Consider the following 25,315-nt stretch of genomic DNA (forward strand, 5'->3'; position numbering starts at 1 on the left):
TCATGAATCACTTTATCTTTAGTTCCCATTGGTATTTATGGCATTTGACACCTCTATATCTTACCTCCACAGTGATTGGCTTCCTGGGCTTCTTTCTGTAGAAGATGGCTCTGGTCTCAAACACCGGGTCCAGGGTGTCTGCCTTAACTGTTGACCGGACTGAGCGGCCCTCACAGGACACAATCACATATGGATCTGCACCTGCACAATGACACAGTATGAACCAGCCATAAGGTCATGCTGAGAAAACTCTGATAATGTCTATTTCTGACTTGTGTTTCCCTGTAATGTATAGTATTCATTAGAGGTTGTGGAGCGTTCCCTAACCCCCTGTGCCGTCCTGGTTCTCCAGCCCCTCTGCTCCGTGGATGTAGATCTGGGACACAACATGGGGGTAGCCAGTGACTGCACTCCAACACCTCATCCTGGGCTTGTGTTCTGTTAGCTCTCTGAGAGACAAAGAGAGATCATCATATCCCTTTAAAGTACTGCTAAAAACTGCATCGACATCATACTAAAGTGTGTCATTACATCTAAATTGGGGCTCTTAGCTATGCCACAGGACTAGTTCCAGTACCTGCATCCTGAGTCTACATCAGTGTAAACGCGCAGCATGAACTCTCCCAGAATCTCCGGTTTTAAGGTGGAGGGGATGATGATGTAGCGACCCTTGGGGAGCATGACCCTCGTGAACACCGTGCGGGCGTTGATGTACTTGGACGTTTGCACGTTCGTCTGGGTGATGATGTTATGCATGCGGTACTTTCTGTTTAGTTCCACCTTAAATCAGAAGAAACCATTTCTCACCATGAATTTTTTTTTTTTTTTTGTTTTTTTAACCTTTATTTTACTAGGCAAGTCAGTTAAGAACAAATTCTTATTTTTAATGACGGCCTAGGAACAGTGGGTTAACTGCCTGTTCAAGGGCAGAACGACAGATTTTGTACCTTGTCAGCTCGGGGATTTGAACTTGCAACCTTTCGGTTACTAGTCCAATGCTCTAACCACTAGGCTACACTGCCGCCCCAATGCGCCAATGTTTGTTATTTCAGCTTGAACAGATTGAAACGCTAAATCAATGGTAACACTTCATTTTAATTAAGGGGTCCTTAAGGGGCCCTTATTGTGTTTACATATGTAATTACACTGTAACAAGTATTGTAGTTAATTGTAATAATTCATAGTTACACTGTAGTAACAACATGTATCTGGTGGTAATTGCAGTCTGTGATTACAGGGGTGTAACAATTAATGTTTGTTACCATAGCATCCCAATGCTCCATATTTCAGCCTGCACAAACCACATGATAAACAATATTTTAATTTGTTAAATCATTTAATTGTGCATTTGACAATGGGTCAAGAACACACTTTTCCAGCTTACCAATGACCATCGAAGGTGAGCATTTGCCCAATGTATGGCATCATGTCAAAATTGTGAACATAGTGCCCCATGGTGACGGTGGGGTTATGGTATAGGCTGGCATAAGCTATGGACGACGAACACAATTGCATTTTATCGATGGCAATTTGAATGTACAAGGGCCTCGGGCCCATTCTCGTGCCATTCATCTGCCGCCATCACCTCATGTTTAAGCATGATAATGCACGGCCCCATGTTGCAAGGATCTTTACACAATTTCTGGAAGCTGCATGGAGCAGCCAGAGCTGCCAGTGTGCAAGGAGCTGCCAGTCTGCAAAGAGCTGTCAGTCTGCAAGAAGCCGCCAGAGCTGTCAGTCTACATGGAGCAGCCAGAGCTGTCAGTCTGCATGGAGCAGCCAGAGCTGTCAGTCTGCATGGAGCAGCCAGAGCTGTCAGTCTGCAAGGAGCTGCCAGTCTGTAAGGATCCGCCAGTCAGCCAGACTCTTCCAGATCTGCCAGTCAGTCAGACTCTTCCAGATCTGCCAGTCAGCCAGACTCTTCCAGATCTGCCAGTCAGCCAGACTCTTCCAGATCTGCCAGTCAGCCAGACTCTTCCAGATCTGCCAGTCAGCCAGACTCTTCCAGATCTGCCAGTCAACCAGACTCTTCCAGATCTGCCAGTCAACCAGACTCTTCCAGATCTGCCAGTCAACCAGACTCTTCCAGATCTGCCAGTCAACCAGACTCTTCCAGATCTGCCAGTCAGCCGGGATCTGCCAGAACTGCCAGTCGGCCATGATCCGCCAGTCAGCCAGGATCCGGCAGATCCACCAGTCAGCCAGGATCTGCCAGTCTGCCAGTCAGCCAGGATCTGCTGAAACCACCAGCCAGCCAGGATCTGGTAGATCTACCTACCTGCCTGAGCTTCCTCTCACTCCTGAGCTTCCTCTCACTCCTGAGCTTCCTCTCACTCCTGAGCTTCCTCTCACTCCTGAGCTTTCTCTCACTCCTGAGCTTTCTCTCACTCCCGAGCTTTCTCTCACTCCCGAGCTGCCTCAGTCCCGAGCTGTCCTTCAGTCCCGATCTGCTCCTCAGTCCAGTGGGGTTCTGGGTGAGGACTACTAGGCCATGGTCGGCGGCGAGGGTGGACTATCCAGGGACGCGAGGAGAGGGGACTAAGACGTTGACTGAGTGGGTTCCACGTCCCGCGCCGGAGCCGCCACCATGGACAGACGCCCACCCGGACCCTCCCTATTGTTTTGAGGTGCGTTCGGGAGTCCGCACCTTAGGGGGGGGGGTTCTGTCACGCCCTGGTCTAAGTATTTTGTGTTTTTCTTCATGTATTGGGTCAGGCCAGGGTGTGGCATGGGGTTTTTATATTGTGGTGTGTTTTGTCTTGGGGTTTTGGTGTGTATGTATTGAGATTGTAGCTAGTGGGGTTATCTAGCAAGGTCTATGGCTGTCTGGAGTGGTTCTCAATCAGAGGCAGGTGTTTATCGTTGTCTCTGATTGGGAACCATATTTAGGCAGCCATATTCTTTGAGTTTGTCGTGGGTGATTGTCCTTAGTGTCCTTGTTCCTGTCTTTGTGTTTGCACCAGATAGGGCTGTTTCGGTTTTCGTTATTTCATTTCGTTATTTTTGTAGTTTCTGCTTGTATAGGGTTTTCCTTCATTTAAATAAATCATGAATCATCATCACGCTGCATTTTGGTCCGACTCTCCTTCAACGGAAGAAAGCCGTTACATTATGGGGTGTTGTGTGTGGACCAGTGACAAAAAAAAGCAAATGAATCCATTTTAAATTCAGGCTGTAACACAACAAAATGCGGAAAAAGTCAAGGGGTCTGAATACTTTCTGAAGGCACTTTATACTATATATGCCGAAACTATAGAAATGATGATGATGACGTTCTTCTTCTCTACCACAGATCAGACTCCAGGATGGGAAAGGAACAGGTGAAGACAGTCAGAAGGAGTTGTCCATTTCTATTGTTACTTGTAATGTAAAAAATAGCTAGCTATCTAGGCTACTTCACCATATTATATAAGCTTCAGATTTGAAAAACCACTAGAATAGTTATTTTTCTGTTATTGTGTAGGCCTATAGCTTTGTTTAATCTAATTAATCAAAGTAGTAATCTAACAATAAAAATCCTTATTATTTTGTTGCAGTAAAGTTGACTAAAGTAAAAGCTCATTTTGAGCTCAAGTAAAAGCTCAGTTTGTAAGTATTTTTACTTGATAACGGGTAATAATAATGAGTAATTATAGTTACCTATGAGCAATTTCAATATAAAGTTGCACTTCACTTTAAATAGCAAAATCCTGTGTAACAACTAGGCCAACCTTGTACTCATGGGATGGGTAATATACTTTGTAGGTACACAATGATTACAAGTACCCCTCAAGATACACAATTTATTTATTTATTTTATTTATTTACCTTTATTTAACCAGGTAGGCAAGTTGAGAACAAGTTCTCATTTACAATTGCGACCTGGCCAAGATAAAGCAAAGCAGTTCGACAGATAAAACGACACAGAGTTACACATGGAGTAAAAACAAACATACAGTCAATAATGCAGTATAAACAAGTCTATATACAATGTGAGCAAATGAGGTGAGAAGGGAGGTAAAGGCAAAAAAGGCCATGATGGCAAAGTAAATACAATATAGCAAGTAAAATACTGGAATGGTAGTTTTGCAATGGAAGAATGTGCAAAGTAGAAATAAAAAAATAATGGGGTGCAAAGGAGCAAAATAAATAAATAAATTAAAATTAAATACAGTTGGGAAAGAGGTAGTTGTTTGGGCTAAATTATAGGTGGGCTATGTACAGGTGCAGTAATCTGTGAGCTGCTCTGACAGTTGGTGCTTAAAGCTAGTGAGGGAGATAAGTGTTTCCAGTTTCAGAGATTTTTGTAGTTCGTTCCAGTCATTGGCAGCAGAGAACTGGAAGGAGAGGCGGCCAAAGAAAGAATTGGTTTTGGGGGTGACTAGAGAGATATACCTGCTGGAGCGTGTGCTACAGGTGGGAGATGCTATGGTGACCAGCGAGCTGAGATAAGGGGGGACTTTACCTAGCAGGGTCTTGTAGATGACATGGAGCCAGTGGGTTTGGCGACGAGTATGAAGCGAGGGCCAGCCAACGAGAGCGTACAGGTCGCAATGGTGGGTAGTATATGGGGCTTTGGTGATAAAACGGATTGCACTGTGATAGACTGCATCCAATTTGTTGAGTAGGGTATTGGAGGCTATTTTGTAAATGACATCGCCAAAGTCGAGGATTGGTAGGATGGTCAGTTTTACAAGGGTATGTTTGGCAGCATGAGTGAAGGATGCTTTGTTGCGAAATAGGAAGCCAATTCTAGATTTAACTTTGGATTGGAGATGTTTGATATGGGTCTGGAAGGAGAGTTTACAGTCTAACCAGACACCTAAGTATTTGTAGTTGTCCACGTATTCTAAGTCAGAGCCGTCCAGAGTAGTGATGTTGGACAGGCGGGTAGGTGCAGGTAGCGATCGGTTGAAGAGCATGCATTTAGTTTTACTTGTATTTAAGAGCAATTGGAGGCCACGGAAGGAGAGTTGTATGGCATTGAAGCTTGCCTGGAGGGTTGTTAACACAGTGTCCAAAGAAGGGCCGGAAGTATACAGAATGGTGTCGTCTGCGTAGAGGTGGATCAGGGACTCACCAGCAGCAAGAGCGACCTCATTGATGTATACAGAGAAGAGAGTCGGTCCAAGAATTGAACCCTGTGGCACCCCCATAGAGACTGCCAGAGGTCCGGACAGCAGACCCTCCGATTTGACACACTGAACTCTATCAGAGAAGTAGTTGGTGAACCAGGCGAGGCAATCATTTGAGAAACCAAGGCTGTCGAGTCTGCCGATGAGGATATGGTGATTGACAGAGTCGAAAGCCTTGGCCAGATCAATGAATACGGCTGCACAGTAATGTTTCTTATCGATGGCGGTTAAGATATCGTTTAGGACCTTGAGCGTGGCTGAGGTGCACCCATGACCAGCTCTGAAACCGGATTGCATAGCAGAGAAGGTATGGTGAGATTCGAAATGGTCGGTAATCTGTTGGTTGACTTGGCTTTCGAAGACCTTAGAAAGGCACGGTAGGATAGATATAGGTCTGTAGCAGTTTGGGTCAAGAGTGTCCCCCCCTTTGAAGAGGGGGATGACCGCAGCTGCTTTCCAATCTTTGGGAATCTCAGACGACACGAAAGAGAGGTTGAACAGGCTAGTGATAGGGGTGGCAACAATTTCGGCAGATAATTTTAGAAAGAACGGGTCCAGATTGTCTAGCCCGGCTGATTTGTAGGGGTCCAGATTTTGCAGCTCTTTCAGAACATCAGCTGAATGGATTTGGGAGAAGGAGAAATGGGGAAGGCTTGGGCGAGTTGCTGTTGGGGGTGCAGTGCTGTTGTCCGGGGTAGGAGTAGCCAGGTGGAAAGCATGGCCAGCCGTAGAAAAATGCTTATTGAAATTCTCAATTATGGTGGATTTATCAGTGGTGACAGTGTTTCCTATCTTCAGTGCAGTGGGCAGCTGGGAGGAGGTGTTCTTATTCTCCATGGACTTTACAGTGTCCCAGAACTTTTTTGAGTTAGTGTTGCAGGAAGCAAATTTCTGCTTGAAAAAGCTAGCCTTGGCTTTTCTAACTGCCTGTGTATAATGATTTCTAGCTTCCCTGAACAGCTGCATATCACGGGGGCTGTTCGATGCTAATGCAGAACGCCATAGGATGTTTTTGTGTTGGTTAAGGGCAGTCAGGTCTGGGGAGAACCAAGGGCTATATCTGTTCCTGGTTCTAAATTTCTTAAATGGGGCATGTTTATTTAAGATGGTTAGGAAGGCATTTTTTAAAAATATCCAGGCATCCTCTACTGACGGGATGAGATCAATATCCTTCCAGGATACCCCGGCCAGGTCGATTAGAAAGGCCTGCTCGCAGAAGTGTTTCAGGGAGCATTTTACAGTGATGAGTGGAGGTCGTTTGACCGCTGACCCATTACGGATGCAGGCAATGAGGCAGTGATCGCTGAGATCTTGGTTGAAGACAGCAGAGGTATATTTAGAGGGGAAGTTGGTTAGGATGATATCTATGAGGGTGCCCGTGTTTAAGGTTTTGGGGAGGTACCTGGTAGGTTCATTGATTATTTGTGTGAGATTGAGGGCATCAAGTTTAGATTGTAGGATGGCTGGGGTGTTAAGCATGTTCCAGTTTAGGTCGCCTAGCAGCACGAACTCTGAAGATAGATGGGGGGCAATCAGTTCACATATGGTGTCCAGAGCACAGCTGGGGGCAGAGGGTGGTCTATAGCAGGCGGCAACGGTGAGAGACTTGTTTTTAGAGAGGTGGATTTTTAAAAGTAGAAGTTCAAATTGTTTGGGTACAGACCTGGATAGTAGGACAGAACTCTGCAGGCTATCTTTGCAGTAGATTGCAACACCGCCCCCTTTGGCAGTTCTATCTTGTCTGAAAATGTTGTCGTTTGGAATTAAAATGTCTGAGTTTTTGGTGGTCTTCCTAAGCCAGGATTCAGACACAGCTAGAACATCCGGGTTGGCAGAGTGTGCTAAAGCAGTGAATAGAACAAACTTAGGGAGGAGGCTTCTAATGTTAACATGCATGAAACCAAGGCTATTACGGTTACAGAAGTCGTCAAAAGAGAGCGCCTGGGGAATAGGAGTGGAGCTAGGCACTGCAGGGCCTGGATTCACCTCTACATCGCCAGAGGAACATAGGAGGAGTAGAATAAGGGTACGGCTAAAAGCTATGAGAATTGGTCGTCTAGAACGTCTGGAACATAGAGTAAAAGGAGGTTTCTGGGGGCGATAAAATAGCATCAAGGTATAATGTACAGACAAATGTATGGTAGGATGTGAATACAGTGGAGGTAAACCTAGGTATTGAGTGATGAAGAGAGAGATATTGTCTCTAGAAACATCGTTGAAACCAGGAGATGTCATTGCATGTGTGGGTGGTGGAACTAATAGGTTGGATAAGGTATAGTGAGCAGGACTAGAGGCTCTACAGTGAAATAAGCCAATAAACACTAACCAGAACAGAAATGGACAAGACATATTGACATTAAGGAGAGGCATGCTTAGTCGAGTGATCAAAAGGGTCCGGTGAGTGGAGAGGTTGGTTGGTGATTTAGACAGCTAGCCAGGGCATCGGTAGCAAGCTAGCATAGGATGGAGGTCTGTTGTTAGCCACCTCCTGCGCTCCGTCAGTAGATTAGTGGGGTTCCGTGTGGTAGAGGGGATCAATCCAAATCACACAACAACAACAAAAATAAAAACAATAGATATAGTTATAGAGGCCCAAGAAGAAAACATAATAATAATAATAAAAAATAAATAAAAAATAAATAAATAAATAAATAAATAAATAAATAAATAAATAAATAAATTAAAAATTAAAAAAAATAAAATTGTCCGATTGTCTATTCAGATAGCAGCCGGTAAGACAGCTAACGGTTAGCAGGCCGCAGATGGGCGTTCAGGTAACGTCGCGACGGAGGAGCCAGCCGAATAACTCCTTCGGGTAGATAACGTCGGCAGTCCAGTTGTGAAGGCCCGGTGGGGCTCCGCGAAGGCAGCAAAACGGGTCCGGATAGGCGACTGCAGCCCAGGTGCGATTGATGGAACTCAGGAGTGATTGACGGAGCTTGCTAGCTCCGGAACAATTGATGTTTGCTCCGGAATCGACGAAGGCCGATAGTCACACGGATAGCAGCTAGCTAGCTGTGAGATCCGGGCATGAATGTCCAGAGAGCAGTCGAAATCCAGGGACATGGAGAGAAAAATTGGTCCGGTATGCTCCGCTCCGAGCCGCGCTGCGCCGTACAGAACTGGCGATAGACTTTCGAGCCAAAGGATAGCCGATGACCACAAACCGTGGTTAGCTGAACACCAACGACTTGCCAGTAAAGGAGCCAACTAGCTTCTGAACTAGCTTCTGGATTAGCTTCTGGCTAGTTTCAGGCCAGCCTCCTGGAGTTTCTGGCTAGCTTCTTGGAGGATTACAGATCTGAGGTAAATAATACTTTTTTATAAATATACATTGGTGAGGCGGGTTGCAGGAGAGTGTTTTGAAGATGAGTTGATGGAAAATAAAAATAAAATGTATGTGAAAAAGTTGTAAATATATATATATACAGGACACGACAAGACGAGGACAAAAGACGTCTGAACTGCTATGCCACCTTGGTAAGACTTAGCTAGTTTAAATTAAGTGTAACACCTAGTAATCACATTGTATTTATGCAGATATTACAAGTCTTCTGTGGTGTACATAAATTACAAGTAAGTACCCTTCAACATCCACACAATTTAGCTAGTTAAAAAAAGTGTATCTTGAGGCGAACTTACTTGTAATTCATGTGTACTTATATAGTACGTTAGCCATCCTGACAAGCTGGTCCTAATTTTAAAGCTTCTGGAAGCACCATCCAAGTGGGAGGCCACACCAGTACACCACAGAGTACATGTAATATCTGCATAAGTACAATGTAATTACTAGGTGTTACACAGGATTTAATTAGTTAGTTACATTATACTTATGCAGATATTACATGTACTCTGTGGTGTACATCCCACTTGGATGGTTCTCCCAGAAGAGGGCCAGATTGTCAGGATTGATCATGTACTGTATACAGTGCATTCGGAAAGTATTCAGACCCCTTGACTTTTTCAACATTTTGTTACGTTAAAGCCTTACACTAAAATTGATTCAATTATATTTTCCGTTTATCAATGTACACACAATACCCTATAATGACAAAGCAAAAACAGGTTTTTATAAATTTTTGAAAATTTATAAAAATGAAAACTTAATATCACATTTACACAAGTATTCAGACCCTTTACTCAGTACTTTGTTGAAGCATCTTTGTCAGTGATTATATCCTTGAGTCTTTTTGGGTATGACACTACAAGCTTAGCACACCTGTATTAGTTTCTCCCATTCTTCTCTACAGATCCTCTCAAGCTCTGTCCCAAAGCCACTCCTGTGTTGGCCTGTCTGTGTGCTTAGGGTTGTTGTCCTGTTGGAAGTGAGCCTTCGCCCCAGTCTGAGGCCTCTCTGTACTTTGCTCCATTCATCTTTCCCTCGATCCTGACTAGTCTTCCAGTCCCTGATGCTGAAAAACATCCCCACAGTGTGATGCTGCCACCACCATACCTCAGCTTAGGGATGGTGCCAGGTTTCCTCCAGACATGACGCTTGGCATTCTGACCAAATAGTTCAATCTTGGTTTCATCAGACTAGAGAACCTTGTTGCTCATGGTCTGAAAGTCCTTTAGGTGCCTTTTGGCAAACTTCAAGCGGGCTGTCATGTGCCTTTTACTTAGGAGTGGCTTGTATCTAGCCACTCTACCATAAAGGCCTGATTGGTGGAGTGCTGCAGAGACGTTTTTCCTTCTGGAAGGCTCTCCCATCTCCACAAAGGAACTCTGGAGCTCTGTCAGAGCGACCATTGGGTTCTTGGTCAACTCCCAAGATTGCTCAGTTTGGCCGGGCGGCCAGGTCTAGGAAGAGTCTTGGTGGTTCCAAACTTCTTCCATTTAAGAATGATGGAGGCCACTGTGTTCTTGGGGACCTTCAATGCTGCAAATATGTTTTGGTACCCTTCCCCAGATCTGTGCCTTGACACAATCCTGTCTCGGAGCTCTACAGACCTGTCTCGGAGCTCTACGGACAATCCCTTCCACCTCATGGCTTGATTTTTCCGCTGACATGCACTGTCAACTGTGGGACCTTATATAGACAGGTGTGTGCCTTTCCAAATCATGTCCAATCACTTGAATTTACAACAGGTGGACTCCAATCAAGTTGTAGAAACATCTCAAGGATGATCAATGGAAACAGGATGCACCTGAGCTCAATACTGAGTCTCATAGCAAAGGATCTGAATACTTATGTAAATAGGGTATTCCTGTTTTTTTTTTTTGTATAAATTTGCAAACATTTTTTTTTTCGCTTTGTCATTATGGGGTATTTTGTGGAGCTTGATGAGGGAAAACATGTTGTTTAATCAGTTGTAATGTAACAAAATGTGGAAAAAGTTCTGAATACACTGTGAGTACACATTAATTACAAGATACGCTTCATTTTAAGTAGCTAAATTCTGTGTAACACCTAGTAATTACGTTGTACTTATGCATGTATTACATGTACTCTGTGGTGTACTTGTGGGTTTAGCTTCTCACTTGGATGGCAAAGAGGATCAGGTTTTCATAATCGGTAATGTACACAGTAATTATGAGTACTTTATTTATTATAATCTGGGATGACATCCATATGATAGTCAGTCAGTGAGGTTGACCTATATCTTATCTGTTTTAGTAAACTCAATCAAGTTACAATTAACTGCAATACTTGTTACAGTGTAAGTACACATGTAATTACACTGTAATAAGGACCCCTTAAAATGAAGTGTTACCGAATAATTTCGTGATTACAGGTCTCGTAGGAAGTTCTTGTCCCAGGCATGAACTGGCCAATGTGGCCATTATAGGTAATGTCTACCCATTATTGTAAACACCCACTGGCTGATTTGCTGTTTGTTCAACAGATGAAGAGAGAAAAGGGAAATTCCATTGATTTAGCCAAATTCTTGTACAGATGGGGAAGCCAAACATGTAGCACAGAGAACTTCTCCTCTAAAATAAACTGCAGTTGGACCAACGCCCCACGCCCCAGACATACACCCTGTCCTTTGGACAAACCCTGACTGGCCCAGTCTCTCACCCCAGTCCCACTGCAGTCAATCTAAGAGGGTGTTAATATGAACTACCTTGAAGACGGCGAAGCCGAGGGTGAGGTTCTCTCCTTGGCTGATACGTCTGTGGATCTTCATGTCTCTCTGCTGTAGGGAGATCAGAACCTCATCCATCTCCTTGGTCATGTCAAACAGGTACTGGGGGTTCTGTAGGAAGGTCTGTTTGTAGTTCATGCAGCCACCACAGCGGTTGTGCAGGGGCTCTGAATGCTTGGTCCAACTCCCGAAATGCACCACTTCATGCCATGTCTTGTGGATGGTGAGCAGAGAGGTGTTGATGAGATGACACACATCTGCATCCGTGAAGTACTTACACCAGTCTGTAAACACCATCCTATAGAGATAACACAGAGAGAGAGACACAAATTAAGACTGGTAGATACCATAAAACTTCAATCAAACGCAGTCTCTTTTGATAGCTGGGCAACAGCACACATTTCAGCAAATAAACACCGGTTTCAAATAAAGGCTGGGTCTAAATGAATTGTTTACTAGGTTTCCATGGATTATCATGATTTTTTTTTAGGTTTAATGTTTTATTTTATAAATAATTCAGGAATGAATTGAAATAATTATGGAAATCTGTTTTTACACAGATTATTAATTATATTGACCAGATACTCAAGTGGCCGCTCTAACAATGAAAATAAGTGTCTTCAAAAATGGAAGGCAGTCAGGAGGAGTCAAGATCAGGTGGGACCATTCTAGCCAATGAGAGGGCAGATATGTGTGTGAACAACTAATCTAACGTAGAACGCATAAAGGTAACCCCTGAAACCAGATCTCCTACATACTGGTCTTGACAAGTAGAAGAAAAAATTGTTGAGGGAAGTTCTGTTCTGCACTGTTCAACAAATCCAGTAACTGTGGAGGAGTTAAGATGGAGTGTCGCCTTGTTAACGTTCCAAAGTGGAAATCGTGTCACAGGCTCTTTTTCCATTTCACCTGAAAACTGTAACATCCGGTTATTGGGGACTCGGCAGAGGCTCGTGAACATCAGGCACAACTCCGATGTAAAGTGTTTTTTCACAAAGTTGCCGGGATGTCACGTGTCCTACTTATATCAGCACACTCGTAACAACCTAAGCATTACAAACAGTAAGTATTCCTCCGCAAGGCAATCAAACAAGCTAAGAGTCAGTATAGAGACAAAGTAGAGTCGCAATTCAACGGCTCAGACACGAGAGGTATGTGGCAGGGTCTACAGTCAATCAGGGACTACAAAGAGAAAACCAGCCCCGTCGCGGACCCCGATGTCTTGCTCCCAGGCAAACTAAACAACTTCTTTGCTCGCTTTGAGGACAATACAGTGCCACCGAGACAGCCCGCTACCAAGACCTGCGGGCTCTCCTTCACCGCAGCCAACGTGAGTAAAACATTTAAATGTGTTAAACCTCGCAAGGCTGCCGGCCCAGACAGCATCCCTAGCCTCGTCCTCAGAGCATGCGCAGACCAGCTGGCTGGTGTGTTTACGGACATATTCAATCAAATCCTATCCCAGTCTGCTGTTCCCAAATGGTTCAAGAGGGCCACCTGTTCCTGTTCCCAAGAAAGGTAAGGTAACTGAGCTAATCGACTATCGCCCCGTAGCACTCATTTCCGTCATCATGAAGTGCTTTGAGAGACATATCACCTCCACCCTACCTGACACCCTAGACCCACTCCAATTTACTTACCGCCCCAATAGGTCCACAGACGACGCAATTGCAATCACACTGCACACTGCCCTAACCCATCTGGACAAGAGGAATACCTATGTAAGAATGCTGTTCATCAACTACAGCTCAGCAACTGGGCCTGGACTTTCTCACGGGATCCCCCCAGGTGGTGAGGGTAGGAAACAACATCTCCACCCCGCTGATCCTCAACACGGGGCCCCACAAGGGTGCATTCTCGGCCCTCTCCTGTACTCCCTGTTCACCCATGACTGCGTGGCCATGCACGCCTCCAACTCAATCATCACGTTTGCAGATGACACTATAGTGGTTGGCTTGATTACCAACAACAACGAGACGGCCTACACGGAAGAGGTGAGGGCCCTCGGACTATGGTGTAAGGAAAATAACCTCACACTCAACGTCAACAAAACAAAGGAGATGATCGTGGACTTCAGGAAACAGTAGAGGGAGCACCCCCTTATCCACATCGACGGGACTAGTGGAGAAGGTGGAAAGTTTTAAGATCCTCGGCGTACACATCACGGACAAACTGAAATGATCCGCCCACACAGACAGCGTGGTGAAGAAGGCGCAACAGCGTCTCTTCAACCTCAGGAGGCTGAAGAAATTTGGCTTGTTACCAAAAACACTCACAAACATTTACAGATGCACAATTGAGTGCATCCTGTCGGGCTGTATCACCACCTGGTACGGCAACTGCTCCGCCCACAAACGTAAGGCACTCCAGAGGGTAGTGAGGTCTGCACAACGCATCACCGGGGGCAAACTACCTGCCCTTCCAGGACACCTACACCACCCGATGTCACAGGAAGGCCAAAAAGATCATCAAGGACAACAACCACCCGAGCCACTGCCTGTTCACCCGGCTATCATCCAGAAGGCGAGGTCGGTACAGGTGCATCAAAGCTGGGAACGAGAAACTGAAAAACAGCTTCTATCTCAAGGCCATCAGACTTTTAAACAGCCATGACTAACATTGAGTGGCTGCTGCCAACATACTGCCTCAAATCTCTAGTCACTTTAATAATTCAAAATTGCATGTAATAAATGTATCACTAGTCACTTTAAACAATGCCACTTTATATAATGTTTACATACCCTACATTACTCATCTCATATGTATATACTGTACTCTATACCATCTACTGAATCTTGCCTATGCCATTCGGCCATCGCTCATCCATATATTTATATGTACATATTCTTATTCATTCCTTTAAACTTGTGTGTAAAAGGTAGTTGTTATGAAATTGTTAGATTACTTGTTAGATATTACTGCACAGTCGGAACTAGAAGCACAAGCATTTCGCTACACTCACATTAACATCTGTTAACCATGTGTATGTGACCAATACAATTTGATTTGATTACTTCTGTTTGAGCAAATAAGCCATACAAAAACCTGCACAAAAACAGTCAACAACTTTGGGAGTACAGACCCCTTGAAATCGGTCAATCGCCCTCTAGTGACAAAAGTAAAAACTGACAAAACCACAAAAAATATATATATTTTTGAAGAAATAGAGGCATACTGAGTCAAAAAAAAACGTGATAAATGATAACACATTAGTGCAGGAAATAAATAATTTTTATAAAATGATGGAAGTGAATGCTGGTATGAAACAATTAACTATGGCAAATGAGAAAAAGCTGTGTGATTTAAGGAAATAGACACCTGGCTCAAATAGAAGCCTTTCTCTAAAAAGTGCCTGTTGTGTTGATTTAAGCAAATAAACTCCCCGGGCTATTAATTGAAATTTTACGGTAGATAAACTATCTCATGTGCTGAACAGAAGAGATAATAGTCTTTTAATAGTCATTGTTTTGTTTACACTCACCAGAACTCCCCATCGTTTTCTACTGTGATGCCAAGCTTATCCCTCTCCATGCTGCCAACCCTTTCCCATTCTGCTGAGCTGAAGTGAGGAGGGGGAGAGACAACGGGAAAGACGGAGAATGAAATAATGAGTTGATGTGTTCACTTGGGCACTGAAGTGTGGAGAGGTTGAACTGCATGTGAGCGGGGAGGATAAAGCCTCCATGTCCTCCACACCTGTCACTCCAGGCTCCGTTCCACTCAGTCTTTCCCCAGGGGTTTCTCATGCGGATCAGGGGTATGGTCTTGTTCTGGAAGTAGGCCATCAGACCGTGGCCCAACCGTACTTTCTTCACTGCAGTCACTGAGTAGGCATGGCCCTTCACTAGCCCGCACGCCATCCAAGCCTCGATTTCAGAAGGAGACGCCTAAGAGAGTGACAAACACATTAGTCAGTCACTTCCCACTGGGCACACACTGGTTGAATAAATGTTTGTTTCAGCATAATTTGTCAACATATTGTGACATGGAATCAATGTGGAAAATACATTGGATTTAAAAAAAGTAATCAACCAGTACAGTTTTTAATCTACTTTCAACCAGGCTTGTAAACATTGAAATTAGGGTACACTCTGTGCGACTTAAAGTGGTCCTATGGAAAGATACTCAAATCTCCGCTGTGGAGCTTTGCAGCTCCTTCAGGGTTATCTTTGGTCTCTTTGTTGCCTCTCTGGTGGTTTTGGTGCCATATTCTTTCAAATGTTTAATAATGGATTTAATGGTGCTCCGTGGGATGTTCAAAGATTCTGATATTTTTTTTATAACCCAACCCTGATCTGTAGTTCTCCACAACTTTGTCCCTGACCTGTTTGGAGAGCTCCTTGGTCTTCATAATGCCGCTTGCTTGGTGGTGCCCCTTGCTTAGTGGTGTTGCAGATTCTGGGGCCTTTCAGAACAGGTGTATATATATACTGAGATCGTGTGACAGATCATGTGACACTTACATTGCACACAGGTGGGCTTTTTTAAAACAAAATAGGAAAAACGCCAAGCGGGATGAATACTTTTGCAAGGCACTGTATACAGTCATTCAGCCATGGTTGATTGGAGCTTTGGAAGTTTAGAAGTAGAAGTTACCATTAGCCCTATAAATAGAATGCCAAATTCACAATATTAATAATACACTTTTTCAGTTTAAAGTCAATGTATTTAAGTTGAAGTTGTACCATGATTTCAATGTTTACAACACTGGTTGAAATGACAAACTGTACTGGTTGATGACTGTTTTCAAATCCAATGTATTTTCCACGTTGATTCCACATCACAATACGTTGAAACAACATTGATTTAATCAGTGTTTGCCCAGTGTGTTCTGTCCCTGTGACAGTTACCTGTGACTATATACAGTGTGCTGATCAATTGAAAATGATCAATTGAGAAGACAGACCTTGATGGAGCAGCTGATGATTCCACCCCTGTCGTAGACTTTGAGCAAGTCCTCAAACAGGTTGTCTATTTTCTCCTGGTCTTTGTGGAAAACTTCAGCCTCCAGGTTAATGGCCTCTGTCACGGCTCCACTGAAATCAACAACCGCATCACCAGTGTTGCCCCCATCCAGCGACTCATAGCAGCCAGAGAGCCTGGAGACAAGAGGAGAGAGAGGAGAGACAGAAGAGGACACAGAGAGGTCAGAGGGGAAAAAAGGGGGAGTTGAAAGGAGGGTTGAGTAATGTTTAGAGTATACTGACTTGGCATAGGCTTTTTCAAGCAGGGCACTCCAGAACTCGTTGTTGAGTTTGGAGTGGCAGTAGATGAGCTCTCTGTTGATGGTGGGCAGGCGATCATCCACCACCACATCCACCCACGCCCCAAACACCCAGAACTGGAAGTGGAAGATGCCAGCGTAGTTCTCCGGGTGCTTAGAGTCCCATTCCTGCTCCTTCCAGTCAGGGATGACCTGTCAACACACAGGGCTTCACAGTGAACCACATATCTAGTCAAATGTTAATAGTTTTCAACTTGCATGGGATTATTGGCGAGTGCTTATTTTCCTAGCCAGGTTCATTTGAATATAAGGAAAATATTCATGTTGCTGAGGGATGGTAGGGTGATTTAAGAAGGAAATATGACACTGTTTTCCATTCAATGACAGTAAAAAGCCCCTCAGGTGAATTCCTCACATCAACTATGTTAATTCAACTGAGTCAGGTATCAACAGTTTGGAATGACATAGATACCCATCCACATACTTCACATACATTATGTATGTGCTCCTTCCCAAACAGCACCATGTATATCCCCATAAGGGGACTAAAGGAAACTAATACACACGGAAATACACATACATTCTTCTCTTGCAACGCTCATCTCAGACTGTGACCAGACAGGAGGAAATCAAACTCACCTTCTGCCAGAGGTCTGTTTTCAGTGCCAAGCAGGAGCACGCCGCCACAAACCAGCAGTTACCCACACGGCCCTGGTTCAGGTCATGGGAGCTGATGCCCTCCACAAACAGATGAGGCTCGTCGCTGATTTCCTGTACCAACAGATGGATTTGGAAAATGCAAATACTTCTTAGAACTACCAAATAGTTCTGGCTTTGAACATGTTTGGTTTTAAAAATGAGTTGGATCTCTTGAGGTGTTGTACTTGTGTGATAAATAAGAAATGGTCATTTCTCTTCTTGTCACTTGAGCAACGTACCATATAAAGCACAGATAAGGGAATACATTCATTTTACAGGAATACTATAACTCTGTCATCCACCACTGAACAGAATGGGCAGTGAATCAAACCTTAGATTTTAAAACATTGAAACACATGTTCTGTCATATACTGTATTTCTCACACACTATGTAAAGTACACACTTCGAGACCATTCCCAGTAACACCCTCACCCCAATTTCACACCACAGTTTGTTGTCTGTCACCACCATGACCATTGTGGATGACATGACATTCACCATGACATACATCGCCAAGGCCAGCGTTGTTGTTCCTTATGGACAACTTTTAACCCAATCCTCAGAGACAACCACTCAACGGGAATTAACCTTTGAAGTGCTCCGTCACAAAATGTTGTATGAGCAAACAACACCTTCCACAATACCTTTATGTGGCTAAATATAACACAAGTCATACTGTTTGTACATCAATGCCAGAGGTCTTGTAAAAGTCTTGTCAAAGCCAGAACGTATGAAAGTTCAATCATAAACATGACATCATTGGTTTCAATATTGCACCAGAGGAAGGTCATGACCTGGTCCCAGACAGCAGTCTATAGCACTCTGATAAGCTTTAATTTGACTAACATCAAACATCAACCTATAAATTGGTGTTTTAAGCAATAACATTTCCCCCAAAAGTATGAGGAAAAACATGAGCAGTACAAATTGTGACATTCTATTTCCTGTTTTATGTTTTTGCATGCAGACAGGGCCTGCAGACTCTGCTTTTGGTATTACATATAAAATAATAAAGCACAGGTTTATTTTTCTCTTGGTCAAATCTGCTCACAGGTGACTGCTCAGGTATCTGCTCAGGTGACTGCTCAGGTATCTGCTCAGGTATCTGCTCAGGTGACTGCTCAGGTATCTGCTCAGGTGACTGCTCAGGTATCTGCTCAGGTGACTGCTCAGGTATCTGCTCAGGTGACTGCTCAGGTATCTGCTCAGGTGACTGCTCAGGTGACTGCTCAGGTGAATCAAAAATCAAATCGAAAAGTTTAGAATGAGTCAAGTGCTCTGTTTAGTCGTCTCAGTCACTCACCCGCGGTCTCTTCCACTCCACCATACCAGGAGGTGGTTTCCTGTAAAACAGGGATGCGTTGGTGACAGGAAACTCTGGATCCTCAAACAGTTTCTTGTCCTCCAGACATTCCTTCTTCAGCTCCGAGTAATGCTGGTTCTTGTATGAAGTGGCCGTAGAGAACATGGTTCAGACGCTGCAATCTCCAAACTGCAAACTGACCACAGAAGAAGACGTCATGTAACTTTATAGGCAGACTATCTGGAGAGTCCTTGTCAGTTGAGGGTCTGTCAGTGTTCACCTTTGACTCTGGGTGTCTGGACAAGAGCTCAGCATACCGTACACTAATACACCCCATAAATCCCAGACTAGCTCTTTCTTGGAAAATGTTGTAATGGGATTTTTTCCTTTGAATCATCATTGTTTGGATATAGTCTCCAAGGCAAACTCCCACAGGGCAAACAATTGGTCTCAGGATAAATACATCCAATACCCAACATGCTAACTATTGTGCATATTTTAATAAATGGAAGTAAAAAACAGTCTTCTACAAACAAAATCTACGAACAAGTACTCTACATCACTTTCAAAGTTAGGGTCAACCATGAATTTTACTGTACTCTACTGAACATATTTCCTTAAATATCCTGTATTGTGTGCTTCTTCTTTTACCAGGTACTGCTGGAATGTCTAGCAATTTCATGCACAGCTTTGTGTGAGAAATTTACAGTGGTAACTCAAAACATTTCTAAACTATTTCAAAAGCATAAATAGCGCTCACTTTAGATTAATAAGGGCTGAAAAGATGCTCTTTCTAAATGCCTTGTAAATGATTTATTATGGACCCTTAAAAATAAAGTGTTACCAAAACAGCAAATGGCTAAACTTTTACTGGTTTTGCGATGGAAACATCGCATGTGTGCCAAGTTTTTAGACGAAAAACATCTGTTGAAAACATCTTCTGTCCTCTGGGAATATTATGATTTTCTAACTCTTTGACTGGTACAGCGCACTTTATATCATCACCCTGACCCCTGACCACAGAGGTCAAACTCTTTATAAACAAGATTAGATCTGATATTGTGACTGTCTGCCACTGCAGTCACGTCCTTTTGCTGTCTGCCATGAATAACACAGACACAAATCATTCCATTTTGTGGTCACCGGAGCGCAATCAAGCTCTAAACTCCCAGTGAGTTGTCGATAATTACGTTTCCCAAAAACATTACACACTTTAGAAAATGCCTCTCAGAGCGAAGCCCATTAGTATCACAGTGAGATTCAGTTCATGATAATGCTGTCATGAGGATGATGACAGTTCATTATCATCATGTCCAACATTCCGCTACCTTCAGTTTTCAGACAGAACATTAAGCAGAAAATCCCCCACATTCAATACACTAGAATAATTAGTGGAATAAATTACTCTGTCCTTCTCTCTCTCCTGTACACTGTCTCTCTCGTTCCACATTGTACATTGACTGCATGTATCTTCCTCAAACTAAGACAAAGAAGGCAAAGAGATACTTAAATATATGCAGGTGGCTTATAGTATTATTTTTATTATAGACGTTTGTCATCGTGAATCTTGCCCTGGAGGCAGAACTGAGCAATTTCCACTAGATGGGCCAGCTGCAAAGTCTAGATTGTCTATATCGTAAAAATTCATGATAACAAACAAACAAACAAACTTTTTGATCTTAATTTAAGGTTAGGCATTAGGGATAGCAGTGTAGTTAAGGTTAGGGTTAGGTTTAATGTTTTATGACTTTGTGGCTGTGCCAGCTAGTGACCATGAACCCTGCAGAGATGCCTCCAGGGCAAGACACATGAGAATAAATGACAACCTGTGTCACACCCTGACCATAGTAAGCTGTTTATTCTCTGTGTTGGTTGGGGTGTGATAGTGACTAGGTTGGGTCATCTAGGTTTTTTGTATGTCTATGTTGGCCTGATATGGTTCCCAATCAGAGACAGCTGTTTAATCGTTGTCTCTGATTGGGGATCATATTTAGGTAGCCTGTGTGCACCAGTAGCTTCATGTTTCGTTTGTGCTTGTTTGTTTTGTTTTGCTGAGTTTCGATTTATAAAAAACATGTGGAACTCTACTCACGCTGTGCCTTGGTCTACTCATTACGACGAACGTGACAGAAGATCTCACCAAAAATGGACCAAGAAGCGTGTACAGGAGGAGTGGACTTGGGAGGAGATCCTGGATGGTAAAGGACCCTGGACACAGGCCGGTGAGTATCGCTGTCCGAAGGAGGAGATAGAGGCAGCGAAAGCGGAACGGCGACGATACGAGGAGATAGCTCAATGAAGCAAGCGCGAGAGTCAGCCCCCAAATTTTGGGGGGGGAGGATGCACACGGGGAGATTGGCAGAGTCAGGGTTTAGACCTGAGCCAACTCCCCATGCTTACCGTGGGGAGCGTGTGACTGGTCAGGCACCGTGTTATGCGGTGATGCGCACTGTGTCTCCAGTGGGCATTCTTTGCCAGCTCCTCGCACTTGCTGTGCGAAAGGGAGCATCCAGCCAGGACGAGTTGTGCCGGCTCAGAGCTCCTGGTCTCCAGTACATCTCCTCGGACCAGGATATCCTGCGCCGGCTCTAAGCACTATATCACCTATACGCCTTCACAGCCCAGTGCATCCTGTGCCAGAGCCACGCACTTGTCGGGCTAAAGTTAGCATCCAGCCAGGACACATTGTGCCAGCTCTATGCTCCAGACCTACAGTGCGCCTCCACAGTCCAGTACGTCCTGTACCTGAGCCCAGCACTAGCCCTGAGGTGCGTGTCACCAGCCCGGTACCACCAGTGCCGGCACCACGCATCAGACCTCCAGTGCGCCTCCACAGTCCAGTACGTCCTGTGTCTCTTCCCCGTACTCGCCCTGAGGTGCATGTCATCAGCCCGGTAACACCAATGCCGGCACCACGCATCAGGCCTCCAGTGCGCCTCCACAGTCCAGAGCTTCCGGAGACAGTTCCCAGTCCAGAGCTTCCTGGCGACAGTTCCCAGTCCAGAGCTTCCGGCGACAGTTCCCAGTCCAGAGCTTCCGGCGACAGTTCCCAGTCCAGAGCTTCCGGCGATGGTCCACAGTCCGGAACCTCCAACGACGGTCCACGGTCCGGAACCTCCAACGATGGTCTGCGGTCCGGAACCTCCTGAGACGGTCGGCGGTCCGGAACCTCCTGAGACGGTCCGCGGTCCGGAACCTCCAGTTCCCAGTCCAGAGCTTCCTGGCGACAGTTCCCAGTCCAGAGCTTCCGGCGACAGTTCCCAGTCCAGAGCCTCCGGCGATGGTCCACAGTCCGGAACCTCCAACGACGGTCCACGGTCCGGAACCTCCAACGATGGTCCGGAACCTCCTGAGACGGTCCGCGGTCCGGAACCTCCTGAGACAGTCCGCGGTCCGGAACCTCCTGAGACGGTCTGCGGTCCGGAACCTCCAACGACGGTCTGCGGTCCGGAACCTCCTGAGACGGTCTGCGGTCCGGAACCTCCAGCGACGGACTGCATCCGGAACCACCAGCGACGGTCGGCGGTCCGGAGCCTCCAGCGACAGTCGGCGGTCCAGAGCCTCCAGCGATGGTCGGCGGTCCAGAGCCTCCAGCGACGGTCGGCGGTCCAGAGCCTCCAGCGACGGTCTGCTGTCCAGAGCCAACAGCAGGGGTTCTCAGTCCAGAGCCAACAGCAGGGGTTATTAATCCAGATCCTCCTGCGACGATCCATGGTCCGGTTCCTCCAGCGACGATCCACAGTCTGGTTCCTCCGGCGACGATCCACGGTCCGGTGCCTCCAGCGACGACACATGGTCCGGTTCCTCCTGCGACGATCCCCACACCAGAGCCACCATGGAGGAAGACGTCGGATCTGCGAGCGGAGTGGGGACTTCGTCCCGCACCAGAACCGCACCTTGGGGTGAGGGGGGGGGGGCAGTACTGTCACGCCCTGACCATAGTAAGCTGTTTATTCTCTGTGTTGGTTGGGGTGTGATAGTGACTAGGGTCATCTAGGTTTTTTGTTTGTCCGTGTTGGCCTCAAATGGTTCCCAATCAGAGACAGCTGTTTATCATCGTCTCTGATTCGGGATCATATTTAGGTAGCCATTTCCTCATTTGTATTTGTAGGATCTTGTCTACGGATAGTTGCCTGTGTGCACCAGTAGCTTCACGTTTCGTTTGTGCTTGTTTGTTTTGTTTAGCTGAGTTTCGATTTATTAAAAATATGTGGAACTCTACTCACGCGGCGCCTTGGTCTACTCATTGCGACGAATGTGACAATCTGCTAAATAAATAATAATATATGCTTTTATCCAAAGCGACTTACAGTCATGGTGTACACATTTTACACATGTGTAGTCCTATACCAATCATTCCCAATTTAAGTATCTTTAAAAGAAAGCTAAGAAAAACTAGAAATTGGTGGAATCCCTGTGGAACGTTTCCGACACCGTATAGAATGCCCCAAAGAATTCAGGCTGGTTCGGTACTACATAGGTCTACCAAATAAACTGGCCGGTGAGTGTATGTCTGGCTGGCTAGCGGCTAGTGTGGATATTGTACTGTATATGGTGGTTAGCTAGAGTCTATACTATCTGTGTTAACTGCTTATTTTGTAAATCAGGAGTTGCTGTAACAAAAATTGAGCGCAAGAAGGGGGAGAACTGGGGAGCTCTGAGGTACAGGGTCGCATTATATATATATATTTATATGTTTTAACTTTATAATAAAGCACTGCATTTGCGTAGTGGCAAAGAGCAGTACAGTAGAGGCACTTATACCAGGGCAGTGCACAGACATTTTGGGGGGCGTGGTCAACAACAACAAAAAGTGCACCCCAAAAAAGATTTCCCTGCAACCCGCTGACACAGATTCTTTAAGCAATTATTACAATACGAGGGGAAAGCAGCACACCGATGAGTAAAGTATTTTGCTAAACTATTTTGAACTTTAATCAATTCTACACTTACTAACAACGACCAACAATTCCAGTCAAAATTGAAGATATTTAAGAAATAATGCAGTCTACCATGACTATATTCAACCCAACTCCATTTGTTGCCACTGTCATGTAATCCATGTTACGGCTTTCTTCCGTCGAAGGAGAGTCGGCCCAAAATGCAGCGTGGTTAGTTCGATACATGTTTAATGAATGATGAAACGAACAATACAAAAACAAGAAACGGAACGTGAAAACCTAAACAGCCTATCTGGTGAATACAAACACACTGAGACAGGAACAATCACCCACAAACCCACAGTGAAACCCAGGCTACCTAAATATGGTTCCCAATCAGAGACAACGAGAATCACCTGACTCTGATTGAGAACCTCAGGCAGCCATAGACTATGCTAGACACCCCTACTCAGCCACAATCCCAATACCTACTAAAACCCCCAATACCACAACACAACACAAAATAACCCCATGTCACACCATGGCCTGACCAAATAAATATATAAACACAAAATACTAAGACCAGGGCGTGACAGAACCCCCCCCCCCCCCCAAGGTGCGGACTCCCGGCCGCACACTAAAACCCATAGGGGAGGGTCCGGGTGGGCGTCTGTCCACGGTGGCGGCTCCGGCTCGGGACGTGGACCCCACTCCAACCAAGTCTTAGTCCCCCTGTAACGCGTCCTTTGATTGGCGACCCTCGCCGCCGACCTAGGCCTAATAACCCTCACCAAGGACCCCACTGGATTGAGTGGCAGCTCGGGACTGAGGTAGAAGCTCGGGACTGAGGGGAAGCTCGGGACTGAGGGGAAGCTCGGGACTGAGGGGCAGCTCGGGACTGAGGGGCAGCTCGGGACTGAGGGGAGGCTCAGCACTGAGGGGAAGCCCAGCACTGAGGGGAAGCCCAGCACTGAGGGGAAGCCCAGCACTGAGGGGAAGCCCAGCACTGAGAGGAAGCTCAGCACTGAGAGGAAGCTCAGGCAGGTAGTTTGCTCCGGCAGATCCTGGCTGGCGGATCTGGAAGAGTCTGGTTGACTGGCAGATCTGGAAGAGTCTGGTTAACTGGCAGATCTGGAAGAGTCTGGTTGACTGGCAGATCTGGAAGAGTCTGGCTGGCTGGCAGATCTGGAAGAGTCTGGCTGACTGGCGGCTCTGGCTGCTCCATGCAGACTGGCGGCTCTGGCTGCTCCATGCAGACTGGCGGCTCTGGCTGCTCCATGCAGAATGGTAGCTCCATGCAGACTGGCAGCTCTGGCTGCTCCATGCAGACTGGTAGCTCCATGCAGACTGGCAGCTCTGGCTGCTCCATGTAGACTGACAGCTCTGGCTGCTCCATGCAGGCTGGCAGCTCTGGCTGCTCCATGCAGGCTGGCAGCTCTGGCTGCTCCATGCAGGCTGGCAGCTCTGGCTGCTCCATGCAGGCTGGCAGCTCTGGCTGCTCCATGCAGACTGGTAGCTCTGGCTGCTCCATGCAGGCTGGCAGCTCTGGCTGCTCCATGCAGGCTGGCAGCTCTGGCTGCGCTGAACAGGCAGGAGACTCCAGCAGCGCTGTAGAGGAGGAAGGCTCTGGCAGCGCTGAACAGGCGGGAGACTCCAGCAGCGCCGTAGAGGAGGAAAGCTCTGGCTGCGCTGAACAGGCGGGAGGCTCCAGCAGCGCCGTAGAGGAGGAAAGCTCTGGCTGCGCTGAACAGGCGGGAGACTCCAGCAGCGCCGTAGAGGAGGAAAGCTGCCACACTCTCCCTGAGCCCCCCCCCCCCCCCCCCCAAGACATTTTTGGGGCTGACTTTCGGGTTTCCTTGCCAACCGTGTTCCCTCGTATCGTCGGCTCCTATCTCCGGCTGCCTCTGCTCTCCTAAGTGCCTCCACCTGTTCCCATGGGAGGCGATCTCTTCCAGCCAGTATCTCCTCCCAAGTGTAACAACCTTTGCCATCCAAAACGTCTTCC

The 25,315-nt window shown here is 45.8% G+C and overlaps 1 protein-coding gene across 2 annotated transcripts in view; it reads right to left on the bottom strand.

The window, feature by feature from the left end:
• Positions 1-25,315, bottom strand: part of LOC109873441 (calpain-5-like) — a 42,456-nt gene that overhangs the window by 1,111 nt on the left and 16,030 nt on the right. For both annotated transcript variants that reach the window (XM_020465090.2, XM_020465089.2), the window contains exons 2-11: positions 18,431-18,626; positions 17,067-17,198; positions 16,411-16,619; positions 16,110-16,302; positions 14,900-15,090; positions 14,685-14,762; positions 11,183-11,501; positions 578-780; positions 328-449; positions 65-201 (exon numbers count right to left, since the gene is read on the bottom strand). In XM_020465090.2, the coding sequence (XP_020320679.1) occupies positions 65-201; positions 328-449; positions 578-780; positions 11,183-11,501; positions 14,685-14,762; positions 14,900-15,090; positions 16,110-16,302; positions 16,411-16,619; positions 17,067-17,198; positions 18,431-18,595 (1,749 nt within the window). In that variant the 5' untranslated portion in view covers positions 18,596-18,626. The remainder of the gene's footprint in view (positions 1-64; positions 202-327; positions 450-577; positions 781-11,182; positions 11,502-14,684; positions 14,763-14,899; positions 15,091-16,109; positions 16,303-16,410; positions 16,620-17,066; positions 17,199-18,430; positions 18,627-25,315) is intronic.

This window comes from Oncorhynchus kisutch, linkage group LG28 (genome assembly GCF_002021735.2).
Source record: "Oncorhynchus kisutch isolate 150728-3 linkage group LG28, Okis_V2, whole genome shotgun sequence".
NCBI classification, from domain to species: Eukaryota; Metazoa; Chordata; class Actinopteri; order Salmoniformes; family Salmonidae; genus Oncorhynchus; species Oncorhynchus kisutch.